Below are 15,103 nucleotides of genomic sequence, written 5' to 3' on the forward strand. Positions count from 1 at the left end.
TCAACTCATTATTAATCGTAAATTAATCTTAAATATACAATAAAATAAAATGTACCATAATCCCCCCAATTTGTCATACTCTTGTTAACGTAAAAGTGGGAAAATATGTTAACCTACTACAAATATGGTGGTAACTTTTAGTTCATTGATTGAGTCATTCATAAAGTCATTTGAAGTTAAAGTTAAAAAGATGTACTGTACTATAAGAAAAGAGTGTGAGACATTGATTTGTGTTGAGGTAATTTCTCTGCCAGTAGATGGCATCAGCATTTAATGTTGGACATTGATGACAACACAGTGCAAGGGGTGGGCATTAATCAAGTGTTAAAAAAATTAGTTAACATTAAATTAACTCGATATTAACACACTAATTACGACACCCGTAGTAGCAACATAAGAGAAAACAAATATTCAGTATGTTGCAGAAGCAATTCTACTACCGTAGCAAACTGCAACCACAAGAATTAACAGCAAGATTAGTATCTCTCCAACAGTGGCCAATCTAAAGTAAACAGTATTTTTGTGCAACAGTGCTTGCGTTAAGTGCACCACAAAAGAACCCATCTAACCCCGTGTTGTGAGTTATTATGGTTAAACTCCAAATTAGCACAACAAATGTACATTACCAAAGCCAATAAAAATGTTAAAAGTTGGCAAAGTATGTTTACCTACTATGCAGCTATAGTAATATATCTAAATATGTCTAGAGCCTTCACTCCTATATCCTCACCTGAGAGCTAAGTTGTTCCGAGGAGAGCGTGAATGTGCTGGTGATTTTCTGAGAGAGGACTTTGGCATCACTGAAGCCAAATGAGTACAGTGAGATCTCAGCTATCATGGCAAAGTTAGGGACCATCATGGCCACCGGACGAAACAAGGCCTGTAAGAACGTATCGTTATATTTGTTCTTCAGAATGCGTTTTGCAGACATCACATAATCATTTGAAATTTGAGACGCATTTCAAACCTTGAGATTGTCGGGCAACTCTGTGCGGCCAGCATAACCGGGATTCATGGTGATGAATACAGCACAAGAAGGGACAAGCGGGATCTCAGAACCTTCAAAAATAAACCTCTCTGCCTAAAGACACAAAATATGCAATCATTTGTTGATGATACATACGACTTAGAATTCACGTGCGAAGACTACATAAATATGTGTGCAAAATTTGAACATTTCCTCGAACAAAGCCTACCAGTATTTTATACATGTATTTACAACGCTACAAACATTGTAATAAAAAAAGAGTGCAGTGTACCCATTTTATAATTGGTTTCTAATCACGCAGCACCTCACCCTTTGCTGTTGAGCCTTTTGTATCGTGGTGATCTGTTGAGCCACCACAGACAACACCTCCACATCAATACGATTAAACTCGTCGAAACATGCCCAGGCGCCGGAGCTGCAAATAACACATCTTTTAATATTCAAAGCCAAGATATTTATACATATGAGCTACATCAGAAAAGTTCCAGGACCCAACCTACAAACTAAGAATTTCCCCCTTCAATGTGGGCCAGATGATCAACCAGCATCTCTACAACTATCGAGAGTCGGGGGCAGTCTCCAAGTGCCTACTTTATTGCGCAGATGTGCTTCCGCCATTTTAAAACTCTAGTGCGCAAGTTGTCAGATATACGGCAGTCACCAAAATATAGCCCGGAGTTTGAAATACATCTTTTGTGAGACCAGTTCTGGAACTTTTGTATACGTGTGCGTAAGACCTACCTGGCCAAGCCTTTGAGGAACTTCCCCATTGCCATAAAATCCAGCTGGTCAGAGCAGTTGAAAACCACAGTCTGGATGGCAAGAGCCTTTCCCAGATCTTTAGTGGTTTCTGTTTTTCCTGTGCCTGCTGGGCCTGCAGGAGCTCCTCCAAACTTGAGGTGAAGGGCACCTGTCAGGGTAAGGTAGCACCTGAGAGATACAGAAAAAGAATTGAAATGATTACAATTGTCATGAATGTCCATACATTTCTGGGGAGGATTGTCATGGTCTTTGTGAGAAGTGCTCAGCAAGAAATGTCATTGGGATTTGGCACTATAAAAATAAGACGGTCATCCCTAAAAAGCATACTTGTCTGTGAGTGGGGTGATGACCAGTCGTCCAGAGTTTCCAAGGTACTCGTATCCATACAAAAACTCTGCATTCACTGCTCGGATGTACAAGTCTTCTCTGGCCCAGTAATATCTACAAAGTATGCATATGTGAATATCATGACAGTATAGGCAGTGAACTTGTAGAAAATCCAGGTCCAGCAAGTAAAAACCCTGCCACAGTTTGGCTTTAGCCCCTGGCGCTAGCTAGCTAGCTCCCTAGCTAACACCCATGGTGCTAGCCAGGTAAACGAGCACCATGGGAGCTAGCTAGGGAGCTAGCTAGCTAGCACCAGGGGCTAAAGCTAAATTCTAGCATGTTTTTTTACTTTCTGGACCTGGACTTGCCACCTCATTGGACTTAAATGTAATGAGTGAAAGTTAAACCTGAGCTGACTAATCCACTCAAAATCATTGACGCTCGACACTGACAGGTCCACCAGTTTGGCTGCTACATCTTTAGCATGCACCTCAATGACAATGAGGGCGGACAGCACAGATCGTTGCATTTTGGATACACCTCCTCTCACCAGGGCCACCAGGTTACCCAGCTGCACCGAAAGGACTCAATTGTAAGCATATCTTCTGGTGTGTATGAGCCTCAATCATACAATATTCCACAGTTTAAATATTTATTAGTTTTGCACCTGTTTCTGCAGTTGAGGAAAAAGATGGTCGCCCAAGTCCCCCTGCTCCAAAGCCCCTGACACCTCCGCAGTCCAGTAGACCTGACAGCCAGCTATCACCACTTGCCCAGGCCATGATAAAACCCACTCTTCACGAGGTTTCTGAAATGCCAAGAGTACACAACAAACATGCTGAACAAGAACAGATTTTATAACTTTTAAGTTCAACTCACAGACCTCTGGGTAAACTTTAAGTGAACGATCAATGCTATCCCTGACTGTAGCCGTCATAGATCTTTCCACCTGCCTCAGCCAGTCCTCCACATTCCCAATGGGCATAACAGTCACGGCCAGCTTCACCTCCTCTCCTTCTCCAGAGTACATATGTGTGATCAGCAGATCCGCCTGGAATTTAAGCTGAGGAGCAACAGTAACCATGTCACACATGTTTGCAGCCATTAGATGAGATTCAAAATAATGGTAAAAAAAACTAAACTAACCCGTGCAATGTTCTCAAAGCATTTGCGCAAGTGTGGCTGTACAGCAGTGGCATCTTTGGTCTGAGACAGAATCTCCAGAAGCTCATCATCGGACAGAAAGTAGAACCTACAAACAAATATTCATAGAATGTTATCTTGAGTATTCAGCAACCATCTTTGATTACTAGCCATAATGCGAACAACTTTAAGAAAACTTGAGTTTTCTTTAGAGTAGCATTCATTTTGATTGATCAATTTCCTAGACCACTGAATATTAATGAGGTGGCCGTGGTCATGGTTTCATATGTATTTTGGCACATTTTGAGAGGGTTTACCTGGGGAAGGCATTTCGTTTTATCTCCAAGTATTCGCTGAGGCCCTTTTGCACCTGTTCCAAAAGTACATTGCACTTTTTCAATTTGTCAAGCAGGTGAGGACCAGGGCAGAATTCAATTATCTGGAGATCAATAAGAACAGACAATAATTATTTTTCTGTTTTATAATGAGCTCTATATACTATACCTGAAATGTAAGCTAGTGCAGCAAATCACTCTAAAAACAGTTGGGTCGAAAAATAACACAAATTGGGTCAAAAAGCCAAATGGGCCAAATGCTTGGGTTAATTGTTTAAACCAAAACGTTGGGTCAAATAAATAACACACTAAACAACCCTCCAAGCGTTGTTTTGTAAAAAAAAAAAAATAATAATAAAAAAAAAATCCAATTTTTTTCTTCTTTTTTGATTTTTGCTTGTCAAGTCAAATCATCTTTATTTATATAGCGGTGTCATAATGAATAACCCACAAAACAACCCAAAAATTGGGTTTTGGGTTATTCTTTTGGTTTATGAGTGTAAACGAGTGTCAGTCTTTAAAAAAAAGAGAAAAAAATTAGTTGTTTGGCGGGTTATCCATTAGACCAATTTTAATTAACAGTCAATAACCGAAAACATTGGGTCGATCCCCCCGAAGGGGTAGTTTTGTGGGTTATTTATTTGACCTAACTTTTTGTTTAAATAAACCAAAATGTTGGCTTGGTCCCCCCTTTTTTTCCTTTTTTTTTTAACCCAACTTGGGTTATTTTTGACCCAATTTTTTTAATGCACAACCCAAAAAGTTGGGTCAGTCCCCCAAAAAACGAGTCGTTTTACCAAAAAAAAAAGAGGTCGTTGGTGGGTTATTCATTTGAACCAACGTTTTGGTTTAAATGAATAAACCAAAATGTTGGGTCTGTCCCTTTTTAACTCAATTTTGGTTATTTTTGACCCAAATGTTTTTGGTGTGTACCTTTATTTCTATTCAGACTGACCTTTGGGTTATCAAAAGCACTTTTCATGATTCTCTTCCATATTTCCTCCATTTGTTGATATCTCATTCCCTCCACAGGCAGTTGTTCATTGATATCATCGGAGCTGAAAATGGGCTCCAAGTAAAGCCAAGAACCCTGACATAACAGCCACTCCTCCAAAACATCCTGCAAGCACAAGAGGGCAGTAGCACAACATTTGTAGTAAACTATTGACCCAGCACATTAACCTAACCGTGTTTGTTTACTTGAGTTGTTCGGAGTTTGCTCTCCCACTTGTTGATATCGGCTTCAAATGCCTTCTTATAGGGGGAGAAGGACATGCTTTGTGTCATGACAATATGGTCATCGAGCAGCTGTAACGCTTCATCAGGACTCTTCAGGATGTAAGTGCCAGTTTCCTTGTACGGCATCAGGTCAAAAGAAATTTCCGACCACTCTGCTTTCATTTTATTCAGGGCCTGGATGAGGCGACAGATTGCAAATGTGAATTAGTAGCTGTGTTTCAATGTTTCAATTTGCAGGCATATTCCACCCCCCTCTTAAATGCTAGTATCGTAAAACATTGATAACAAAGTTACCTGTTCAATGGTGTACTCTTTCCCGGCTGTCTCAGCCACCTGCGCTATGGCATCCATGTGGTTCTGAATGCCAATTTCCAAACAGTGGGACAAAGTAAGTTTAGCTGACGGCACAACTTTTATCTGAATGGTCTGTGAAAGTGTGTCCCAGTGGTGCATTCTCATCCCTGGGTTCCTTAGGCCCTGGACCAGAGGAACATAAGGACGGAATTCCTCAATCCTGGCGCGGATTAAAGATGCCACCATTTTGCAGTCTAGTACAGGAGGTAGTAAAGAGTAAACAGGTGAAAAAATCAAGTCAGTAACAATCACTCTTGATCAACTTGGAATTGTCATTGAGGTTACTCACCAGGGTTGTCCTTGAACTGTTTGATACATTTATTCATGGTATCAAGGGCTCCTGTAACATTGCGCTCAAGCAGCTCAGGGTCAATGGAGGTCAATGGATCATTGAGCCAGCTCTCATGCCGATTGGTCCAATCATAAGTGGTGGTCCAGAGGTCATAGAACGGCTGGAATTTCTTCGCCATTTTGTGCAGACGATCATACTGATAGAAATTCAAGTGAGACAAAACGGATTAATTCATATAACGCTGACGCACCAGTTTATTTGGCATTCCTTTACTCACATTTGTGACAGGAGTACCAAACAAGCGTTCTCTGGTATTGTAGGTTTGGGACAAAACCTGACACTCTTTGAGTTCCTTGCTTGCACGCCTCACATCGTTGGCCATTTCAGTCGCGTGATCAACATCTGCAAAACCTGTGAACTTTCCAGCCAGCAGCTAGAAAGAGAAGAGGCGCCATTAACCTAATTATAACAAACAATCAACTTTAAAATAGGGTTTTGACGTGAGGCAACATCAGAGACCAACATCTGGCTAGTGTGCAAAGCTAAAAACAATAATCAAACACAATTATTCCAGATAAACCAATCAGATGGCTGAGCAGACCTCAACAGCTTCGATGCGCTGCTCAAACATGTCCTGGTCGATTATCTGGATCTTCTGGAAGCGCTCCTCTTCTTCAACAAGATGGAGGCTCACCTCTTCGATCTGTCTGATTATCTTTTGGGGCCACTCAATGGCTCGCCACCTTGAAAATATATAACCACATTAATCACTGAACATATAGGGTGGGCCACAAGTTTCCAAACATCAGAAAATTGTCATTTATTAAGTACAAATATATTGTATTTTTGGATACCATTACAATATTCTATGCAGTCCCACTGGAATTAAGCATGTCATTTTCGGTTGACAGCAAGTGGCAAAATGGCCGCCCCCTGAGATGGATAAAAACGGGTGGATTTTGCTGCTTAACTCATACTATCTCCACAATCACAATATGCATCAGAATGCTGTGTTTCGGGGTTTCTGCAGGTATCAGCAAAGCTAATTTAATGCTGTTTTTAACGCAACTTAAAACTAATTTAATGCCCACGTCGTACTGCATATATATACACACACACGCACATATATACATATACTGTTTATATATTAGGGCTGTCAGTCGATTAAATTTTTTTATTCATAATTGCCTGATTTCCATAATAAACTTGTAATTAATCGCAAATTATACCTGTTTAATATGTATAATAAAATACTTTTTTTCAAATTTGTCATACTCATTAACATAAAAGCGGACAAATATGGTTACCAAACACAAATGAGGTTGTATCTTTTAGTCCACTAATAAAGTAATTTTATAGTAAGCAATTCATAGTTATTTGAAGTTAAAAAGATACACAAAAAAGTTCAAATGAGTGTGGAAAAAAAATTCTGATTTGTGTTGCTGTAATTTTCTGCCACGAGGCGGCATTTGTGTTTCATGTTGGACGTTGGCGACAAGAACAGTACATTGTTTTCAAATTCAGAGCAATTGGTATTTGGAAAATAAAGCAAATCGTGGACTCCAGGCCAGTGACTCCTTTGCCCAACGCTGTATGTGAAATGAAGCATGAACAACAATTGTTTTACATCAATTGTATTTAAATATTTAATGTCTCTCGATGTCATTCAATACTTTTTTTTTTTCTTCTTTTTTTTTTTTTTTTTTTTTTAAGAGCTCAGTATTGTTCATTCGGAAATGTCATCATCATTGCTCTTTTTTTTTTTTTTTTTTTCATTCAATACTTTTTAATGTCATTTAAGGCCTTAATTACAGCATGCTCCATTTAATGACTTTTAATGCTTTTTAATGAAAACTCGGTGTTTAGATTAGTGGAGGTACATACAACACATTATTGTGTAAAGATTTGGGGGGGGGGGGGGGGGTAACTTCCCTTAAATAAATAAAAACACACTTACTTTTTAACAAAATCCTCATTTGATAAAGAATAGTAAAATTCTTCAAATAGTTCATACTCTGCTAAAATTTTTGCAACACGCTCCTGAGGAAAAAGAAAAGAAAATTCTGGTAAAGTAAACTTTATAGGCTAAATAAGATAAATAGCGAACGTATCCTGTTAATTAGCACCTTGCAACCCTTGAGGTGGTCCGGGATTTGCTTCATCCAGTCCCTCTTCTCTGTCAGATCCTCAATGGAGTTGGGACGTTCGCCTATCGTGTGACCAATGTTGTTGAACTCATCACATTCCTGGACACACACAAAGCGATAACAGCTTAAGACATAACTTTGATTTTGGAGAAGTGAATTAGAATTCTAAAATGCTAAACACTTGAAAGTGTCATACATTTGAGACAAATTACTTACATCTTCCAGCTGCCTTCTTAGCTTCTCAGCATAATGCTCCAATGTCGCGATGGCTAAGGCCTTTTTTTTGCTGATGAGATTCTGACGTACTCCCTCAACATGTACAATAAATGCACCAACAATTATGGAGGATGGCAGGGAGCCTTGGAGCTCTTCCTTGTCTTTGAAATGCTTTTCCACCTCTAACTTGACTACCTTGGATGACTTCTCATCGTCGCCGCCACTGGGCCTGCAAAGACAGTGAATTTCTGAGTCTGATGTTGGGGTGTTGTTAAAGTCTTCTCTAGGAAAACACAATTACATGAAGTGGTCTTCAATGTTTAAGTTGTACAGCTCAATGTATTTCATGTATTCTGCAGCGTAAGCCTTGAGGGGTATGACCGCTTTCTTGAGAGCCATGCAGATCGTCTCTCTCATCTGTAATACTTTTGGCTCACAAAGATGTACTGACTCCAGCACAGGATCGTCACCGAATAACAGCCTCTTCATTAAAAACTGGGACGGACAGAGAGAGCCATGTCAAGACATCTTATTAGGTTTTACATACATATGGTGGACTTTCTGTTTCATTTGCAGTTTAAGAATATTTGGCTTTACCTTATCAAGCATTGGTATATTGTGTGTCACCAGAATGCCCTCGTCGAATAGGTTTAAAATAGAGGCCTCGAAATTCTCCAGAGGTGTGCTGTAATGTACACCTGTCTCGTTCAAAACTAAATCCACCAGGAACAGAGGTTTGTTCTTTGGCCTGCATAAAATCAAAGAAATATCAAATGGCAACTTAATAATCACATAACCCTGTCCAATATATAAAGAATTATTCAGTAGACCATTGATTCCATACCATCCATCCATTTTGAACTCTGAACTCTGGCGAGTAACCCACAACAATAGTAGAGGCCTCCTTGCCACAATTTTTTTATTTTAAAATTAGGGTTGTTCAATGCCAAATCACCCATTGGGTTTAATCAAGCAGTTTTGGAGAAAAAAAAAGAAGTATGTTCTATGTAGCCCCACTAGTATAAATACGGTATTCTGGTTAATATTGTGTTAGTGGAATATGAGTTGAGCAGCAAAATCCAGCAGTTTTGATCAATAACAGAAGGCGGCCATTTTGCCACTTGCTGTTGAATAAAAATGACATTGCAGTTGGTCAGGTCTCAGGTAACAACCAATCACAACTCAGCTTCAGAAAACAGGTGAGCTGTGATTGGTTGTTGCCCGAGCCCGAAGCAACTGTGATGTCATCTTCAGTCGACAGCAAGTGGCAAAATGGCCGCCCCCTGAGATGGATAAAAACAGCGGAATTTTGCTTCATAACTCGTATTCCACAATTGTAATATATTAATCAGAATGTCATGTTTAGACTAATGAGGTCACATATGACATATTATTGTCAAGAAATGTTTAATGTTGACAAGGTCAATTTCAAGATCAAATTATAGGTCAAGAGGTCATATTACTAAAATATGCACCAATCTTCAAAATAATCACAGATTTTGACTCAATGTCGAATTTCCTTATCAACAATATCTGTTTTGTGAAGATTGACCCAGTAGTTCCTGAAATAGAAGGGTTCAAAACGTTAGAATTCAGAGGGCCGTAGCTCCCAAACCACTGCTCCGATTGACATCAAATTTGAGATTTAGCGTTGCGCCATCACTACCAACAACTACACCAAGTTTCGTTAAAATCTAAATAACAACCCATTGTTTCCTGTCACCTAATTATGCTGTCAGAGGAACAAAACTAACAATCTCTCCTCTTTTCACTATGGTGAGTAACTATTTAGAAATATCATGTGGTTTCCAATATACATTTTCAAGAATGCTTGCACTTACTTGTAGGGGCTATTGATGTAGTCATTCCCCCACACTAGGTCATCGGAGCATGTTAGCACACTGCAGCACGCATCCAAAATCAGTTTGCTGAGGCAGAATAGTGAATCCTCCACAAGGTTGCGCAGCGTGTCCTGCAGGTTGTAGTGCACCACAGCTAACAGTTTGTTCAGCTTGGAAACTTTGTGCATCCCCCAGTGAGTCTCGTTCATGTTGTACGCGCCTTTGCCAATAGTTTCAAGGTTGTGTCGGAGGCTGTAAGTCACAGTGACCATCCAGGCCTCCCGGAGAAACAAGCTTATCTGAATGACAAAAAATCCTCAAGGATTGCTTTCTTACACTGTTAACATCTCCATCGTTGGCATTTACAGTACCTGAGTTTGCATTTGGGCTTGGTTATGTTCAAACTCTTCCAGTCGCAGAGGTTTGGTTAAGGAGACATTGAAGAGTTTCATGGTTGCTAGTTTGTTGCACTCAGACCTTATTTCCGATAATGTGCAGATCACTTTGGGTTCTGTCAGCATGGACTTGGTCAAGAATGCGGCATGGTTCTTCTTGAAGTCAAAGGCAGGAACCGTTACACACCCTGCATAAGGAAAAGTAAGTGTTCAGTAGGAAGACTCAAACCTGAATTTAACAAACAAACTCCCTTTGTACCTTTAAGTGGCACCCTCTCGTGTTCCTTCTGTGGCACCATGATGTGTGAAAACTCCTGTGGGTGGCTTATCACACCTTTATCCAAGATGAAGCGATTCATAGTACGGTCATAATCCAGCTTTACTTCCTTGGCCAGTCCCTCTACACACTCTTTAACACTGCATATAAAGTCATCAACTTAAAGGTAACGAACAAATCAAAATTAGGGGTGTCAAAATGCCTGCGTTAATTTTGAGTTCATTTATAGTTCCTTTTAACGCCACAAATTTTTTTAACGCGCGATTAATGACCGCCCCTTACTTGGAATCGAAACTGGGAGAATTCCAGTCGCAATGCAGCAGACACGTCCATGCCAACATTTAACAGTGATTAATTTAATAATAATGCATATATTTGTGGAGACTGCGGTCAAGTTGTATTTTACAATTTTAAAAATGTGCAGAATTTCACGTTACTTCATGTTAAAGATTAGTATGAAAAGAAAAATGCACTGTCACCAATGTCTTACAAATGCAACTATGCAATCTAGTGGCAGAAAAATGACCAACACAAATCAATATCACACTTACTTTTATAGCACAGTACATATTTTTAATTTTAACTCAATTTTATGAATTATTATGAAATTACTGTTTAATGACTAAAAGATGCAGCCATATTTCTATTGGTTTAATTTTTTTTCTCTTTTATGTTAACAAGAGTATAGGATAGATATAAAATTTGCGATTAATCGCGAGTTAACTATTGAAGTCATGCGATTAACTCATTCACTCCCAGCCATTATCACTGAAGCAACGCCCTTCGCTCCCGGCTGTTTTACTGGATTTTGACTGATTTTGCAAAGCCCACAGAATATTGTGTTCTATTGCTATAAAAACATGGAACCTACCAAAAAAATTATCTTTCTTCAGGAAAAAAAGTACATTTCTATCTGTTTCCGTTTTGCAGCAATTAGCATGAGAATATAGCTAAATGTCATCATTATTCACAAATCTATTTAAAACAGAGGGGGAAAGAGCTTGTTGCAACATGGCCCTGGTTGATCTCTTATACTCTGCTGTCACCTGCTGGACATTTTTGTAATAACTACCATTGCTTCAACCGTTCTCTTCAGTTCAGAGGCTGAATCAAAGCCTTCTATATGCTCTAGCAAACAAAACAAAAAAGTATAAATATGTCTTTGGGAGCATGGCAATATTTAAAATAGAAGGTATTTATACGTTTTTGGGAGCAAATGAGTTAATTAGGATTAAAAATTGTAATCGTCTGACACCCCTGATAAAATAATAAGTACAGAAAGGCTGAGAGACAACATAAAGGATCACATACATGTCCAGCTTGAGACCAGAGCCTAAGAGAGCACGTCTTTTGATACGGAGGAGACAGTGTGGATCGATAGATGGCGTTTCGTTCCAGATGGGCATGCAGTCCACAGTCAAGTTGTAGAGGGTGAGGGCCTCTGAGTTTGCCCTTAGGTGCATGGCAAACTGGATCCGCTGGACAAACACACGGGGGTCCTCAGCACTGAACAACAGCCTGATTCTAGGAATCCAGTGCCTATTGCCCGTTTGTAGGCAGTTGACACCTGGACAAGAGTGAGGGAAACATGTAAATGGATTTTATATCAAAATCCGAGGCTGCGCTTAGGAAAGAAAATGAAATTACCAGGGCAATTCTTTTCTCCTTCTTTTAGGTTGCTGTTTGGGAAAACCTTTTCTACCAAGTACTGGCCTTGCTCCCTGTTGTAGTCAATAACACCCACTAAATGCCAGCTATACTCCAATGATGGGGGAGGTTGGCCATTTTCTGATGACAGAGATGAAATAAGCTGTCAAAATAGTCCTGATTATTCATTTGCATGTACTTTTTTTTTTTTCACATATCTTACCAAACGACACAGTGTCATCTGCCGGCAGTAAAGCTTTTGCCGGAATTGGTTTTCTGCAAGGTGATCCTTCAGTTTTACCCAGGACAAGCCAGTCTTCTGCAGTACGACAATCAAACTCCACATTGTCAAATACCTACGAGGAAAATGTTTGGAATGGATTTTTTTTTTTAAATATGTACAAAACTTTGAAAAGTCAAGATCCCATAATGTTGTGGTGCACTGTAGCAGGCTCACCTCAAGCGGAAGATAGGGTGACACAGTTAGATGCTCGTCATTATTGTCCAAACAACGTGGCATCATAAGATTAGAGTTAATGTTTTTTTCTGTCAGGAGCCTTTCGAAATCAATCTTCAAATATTCTCTTCGGCACCTTTGGAGAAGATGCAGTATTTTTTAAAACACTTGAAAGTGTTTAGGGGCTCCCTGATGTGAGTTGCTAAAATGAGGTATATGCCACGGACGAGGCGGGACTTCAGACTTCCGAGTTTCAAACATCAGCGCTGTTTGCGAGTGCTGTTTGCGACGTGTGGGCCGCGTCCCAGCGCTTGCGCCCCTTAGTTGCGCGTTCCCGTCGACGGGTGCGAGTAGTGTGTCTTTCTCAGTTGTCCCAAGCATTTCAGAGAGCTGAGAGGCCCTCGCGGTTGGGGGTGCGAGTGTTGGAACACGGCCACGAAACCCGGAAGTCCGTGGCATCTACCCCACAGGGATGGGCTGAGTGGCACCCTGATTAATTAAAAAATATATACAATAGAATATATCTTTTTACAAACCCCCCAAAATTCCACAAGAATATTGGGGTAAAAAATCCCAGAAAAAAATAAAAAAATAAATACAATATATTAAATTAAATACCTGTATACAGTGACTGTAGTTTTAAGTTGTAATATCACCATTCACCACTAGATGCTTGCACAGGGTCTTATTCTGCCGTATAGTACGACATGAATAGGCTTAATAATTTTATGTGGATTTTGAATGATATGCAGGACAAATATAGTAAGCACCTCAATAATATTAAAATTTTGGGTGAGTTCGTGCACTTGACGTTGGCTTGCTGTTCAGCAGTTTTGTGCCATCCTTGAATGCCAATTTTTATATGAGAGCCCTTCGCACTGTTGGGTTAGGAGTTTATATTTTATGCATGCATTGAGAAATGTATCATGTAAAATGAAATACATTAAGAGCATGTATTTTATCCATATTTAAAATGGCATTATTGTCATACATCTAGTGTAGCATGGATGAAAAATTGTGGACCCCTCCTGCAATTACGTACAGTATGTTGCTCATCCCTGAGCTACAAAATTATCACAATGAGAAAGGAAGAGTATTGGACAATTCTTGGTCACAAATGCAATACATACCTCTCTTTGGTTAAATCGCGAGGGCTTCTGCCAGGAACGGTTTTGTAGGGCATTTGGACCTTGGGCGTATCTCCACCACGGTTGAAGTAAGTAGTGAGTAGTTGCTTTGAGAAGGGGCCATAATATTCCTTGTCATCGAACATGTATTTGGCAAATGGAGACTTTGAGCTTGCATCTAAAGAAAAAAAAAGAGAGCCAAGAGAAGCATATTTGAAGGCTTTCTATAGATCCATTAGATTACGATTTTTTTTTCTTCAATATTTTTCACTCGTTTTACTTTTAACTTGTGTACTCAAGAAATTCACAGATATTGAAACCACATGCTTTGAAATCGTCCCATGTTAAACCACAGTTCATGTTTTTAACCTAAATTCCCAAAACTTTTAATTAGCATCTCAGATGTATGTGAAACAATAGATATCGTTAGATAAGTACTGAATAATAGAAGGTGCAGATAACCTTTGGACACACAAATTACATTAATTAGGACATAATAATAATGCTGTACATTATGATATTTTAGAACTTGGCCTTAACTTGTAATTGAGCATCCCTGGCCTAAAAGGTTTCTCACCTTCTGAATCATCATCATCATCATCACTGAAGTCAAGAGTGGATAGCTGATCCTGAGTGTCTGCATCCTCTACACAAGTCTAATACAGTAAACAAAGTTCAGGAATTAACATGCACACCACATAAATATTCAAAGAATTTCATATTTTTACAAGTACTGTAATTACATATTGCGTGTAGTTTTACCTTAAATCTTAAAGTGGTGAAGACATCTGAGTAGAGGCCCTTCTGTTTATTCTTGCCACCTTTTCTGACAGGAGGCAGTGTGTGTCTGTTGCTTTCATCAGACGGTTTCTCTTTTGGAGTTGTCTGGGACGAATGGTGGCCAAATGTCCCAAAACCTGGCAAACGTTTACCCTCCATCTCAAGCTTAACTAAAATGCCTTGTGGATTAACAACAACAACAACAACAAAAAGTTAGGAAGAGAGGATGAGAGGTCCAGGCAGGCAGGCTGACAAAACAATAACTCCTAAAACGTGAGGCCGAATGCTGACGTTCACTAGTTGTGTCGACGCAGCTAACCGAGTTAGCCTAACTCAGTGAGGTAATGGCTGCACAACTAGCAGCGAGTAAAGCCGCAAAAATAGCAGACAACAGTCGACACACACGCCCATATCTTTTGTTTATTCTTCATTGCTCTCTTTGCGAGTGTCAGCCTTGTTTGGGCACCCAAACGGAGCTCCGAGTGTTTATTTTGAAAATTCTCCTGACTGCGGTCACCGATGACGTCGTGATTTGTAAACACGCTTTGTCATAGTTAACGACAACGTACTTTATACACATCATTCATGCCCTAATATAATAGAACGTAATGTATATACTCAATGAATCGATCACTGAATTGATTCAATATAGGCTAGTCTTCTATTTTGGGTGCATATTTTTACATCTGACTGCAGAGCAGTAGTGCTTGGGTTTAATTAAAATGTAGTTCTATTTTTATTTATTCAGCTCATAATAAAATAAGGAAACATAGAAA

General features: G+C 39.5%; 1 protein-coding gene across 2 annotated transcripts in view; it reads right to left on the reverse strand.

The window, feature by feature from the left end:
- dnah1 (dynein, axonemal, heavy chain 1) overlaps positions 1–14,758 on the reverse strand; it is a 39,774-nt gene extending 25,016 nt beyond the window's left edge. Inside the window, exons 1-31 of one of the 2 annotated variants that reach the window (XM_086087407.1) lie at positions 14,310–14,758; positions 14,125–14,203; positions 13,551–13,725; positions 12,421–12,556; positions 12,187–12,319; positions 11,964–12,104; positions 11,628–11,883; positions 10,299–10,456; positions 10,016–10,227; positions 9,645–9,943; positions 8,401–8,551; positions 8,105–8,298; positions 7,804–8,032; positions 7,567–7,686; positions 7,398–7,480; positions 6,042–6,183; positions 5,718–5,873; positions 5,438–5,636; positions 5,089–5,342; positions 4,756–4,968; positions 4,511–4,675; positions 3,538–3,659; positions 3,224–3,329; positions 2,961–3,140; positions 2,745–2,885; positions 2,485–2,648; positions 2,078–2,191; positions 1,730–1,918; positions 1,298–1,403; positions 968–1,081; positions 731–880 (exon numbers count right to left, since the gene is read on the reverse strand). In XM_086087407.1, the coding sequence (XP_085943533.1) occupies positions 731–880; positions 968–1,081; positions 1,298–1,403; positions 1,730–1,918; positions 2,078–2,191; positions 2,485–2,648; positions 2,745–2,885; positions 2,961–3,140; positions 3,224–3,329; positions 3,538–3,659; positions 4,511–4,675; positions 4,756–4,968; positions 5,089–5,342; positions 5,438–5,636; positions 5,718–5,873; positions 6,042–6,183; positions 7,398–7,480; positions 7,567–7,686; positions 7,804–8,032; positions 8,105–8,298; positions 8,401–8,551; positions 9,645–9,943; positions 10,016–10,227; positions 10,299–10,456; positions 11,628–11,883; positions 11,964–12,104; positions 12,187–12,319; positions 12,421–12,556; positions 13,551–13,725; positions 14,125–14,203; positions 14,310–14,486 (5,058 nt within the window). In that variant the 5' untranslated portion in view covers positions 14,487–14,758. Of the gene's footprint in view, positions 1–730; positions 881–967; positions 1,082–1,297; positions 1,404–1,729; positions 1,919–2,077; positions 2,192–2,484; positions 2,649–2,744; positions 3,141–3,223; positions 3,330–3,537; positions 3,660–4,510; positions 4,676–4,755; positions 4,969–5,088; positions 5,343–5,437; positions 5,637–5,717; positions 5,874–6,041; positions 6,184–7,397; positions 7,481–7,566; positions 7,687–7,803; positions 8,033–8,104; positions 8,299–8,400; positions 8,552–9,644; positions 9,944–10,015; positions 10,228–10,298; positions 10,457–11,627; positions 11,884–11,963; positions 12,105–12,186; positions 12,320–12,420; positions 12,557–13,550; positions 13,726–14,124; positions 14,204–14,309 lie in introns of both variants that reach the window. The other variant, XM_086087406.1, reaches the window with a different exon arrangement.
- Between the last annotated feature and the right edge of the window lie 345 nt (positions 14,759–15,103).

This window comes from Leptonotus elevatus, chromosome 10 (assembly GCF_054856555.1).
Source record: "Leptonotus elevatus isolate MCC_2025b chromosome 10, RoL_Lele_1.0, whole genome shotgun sequence".
NCBI lineage: Eukaryota > Metazoa > Chordata > Actinopteri > Syngnathiformes > Syngnathidae > Leptonotus > Leptonotus elevatus.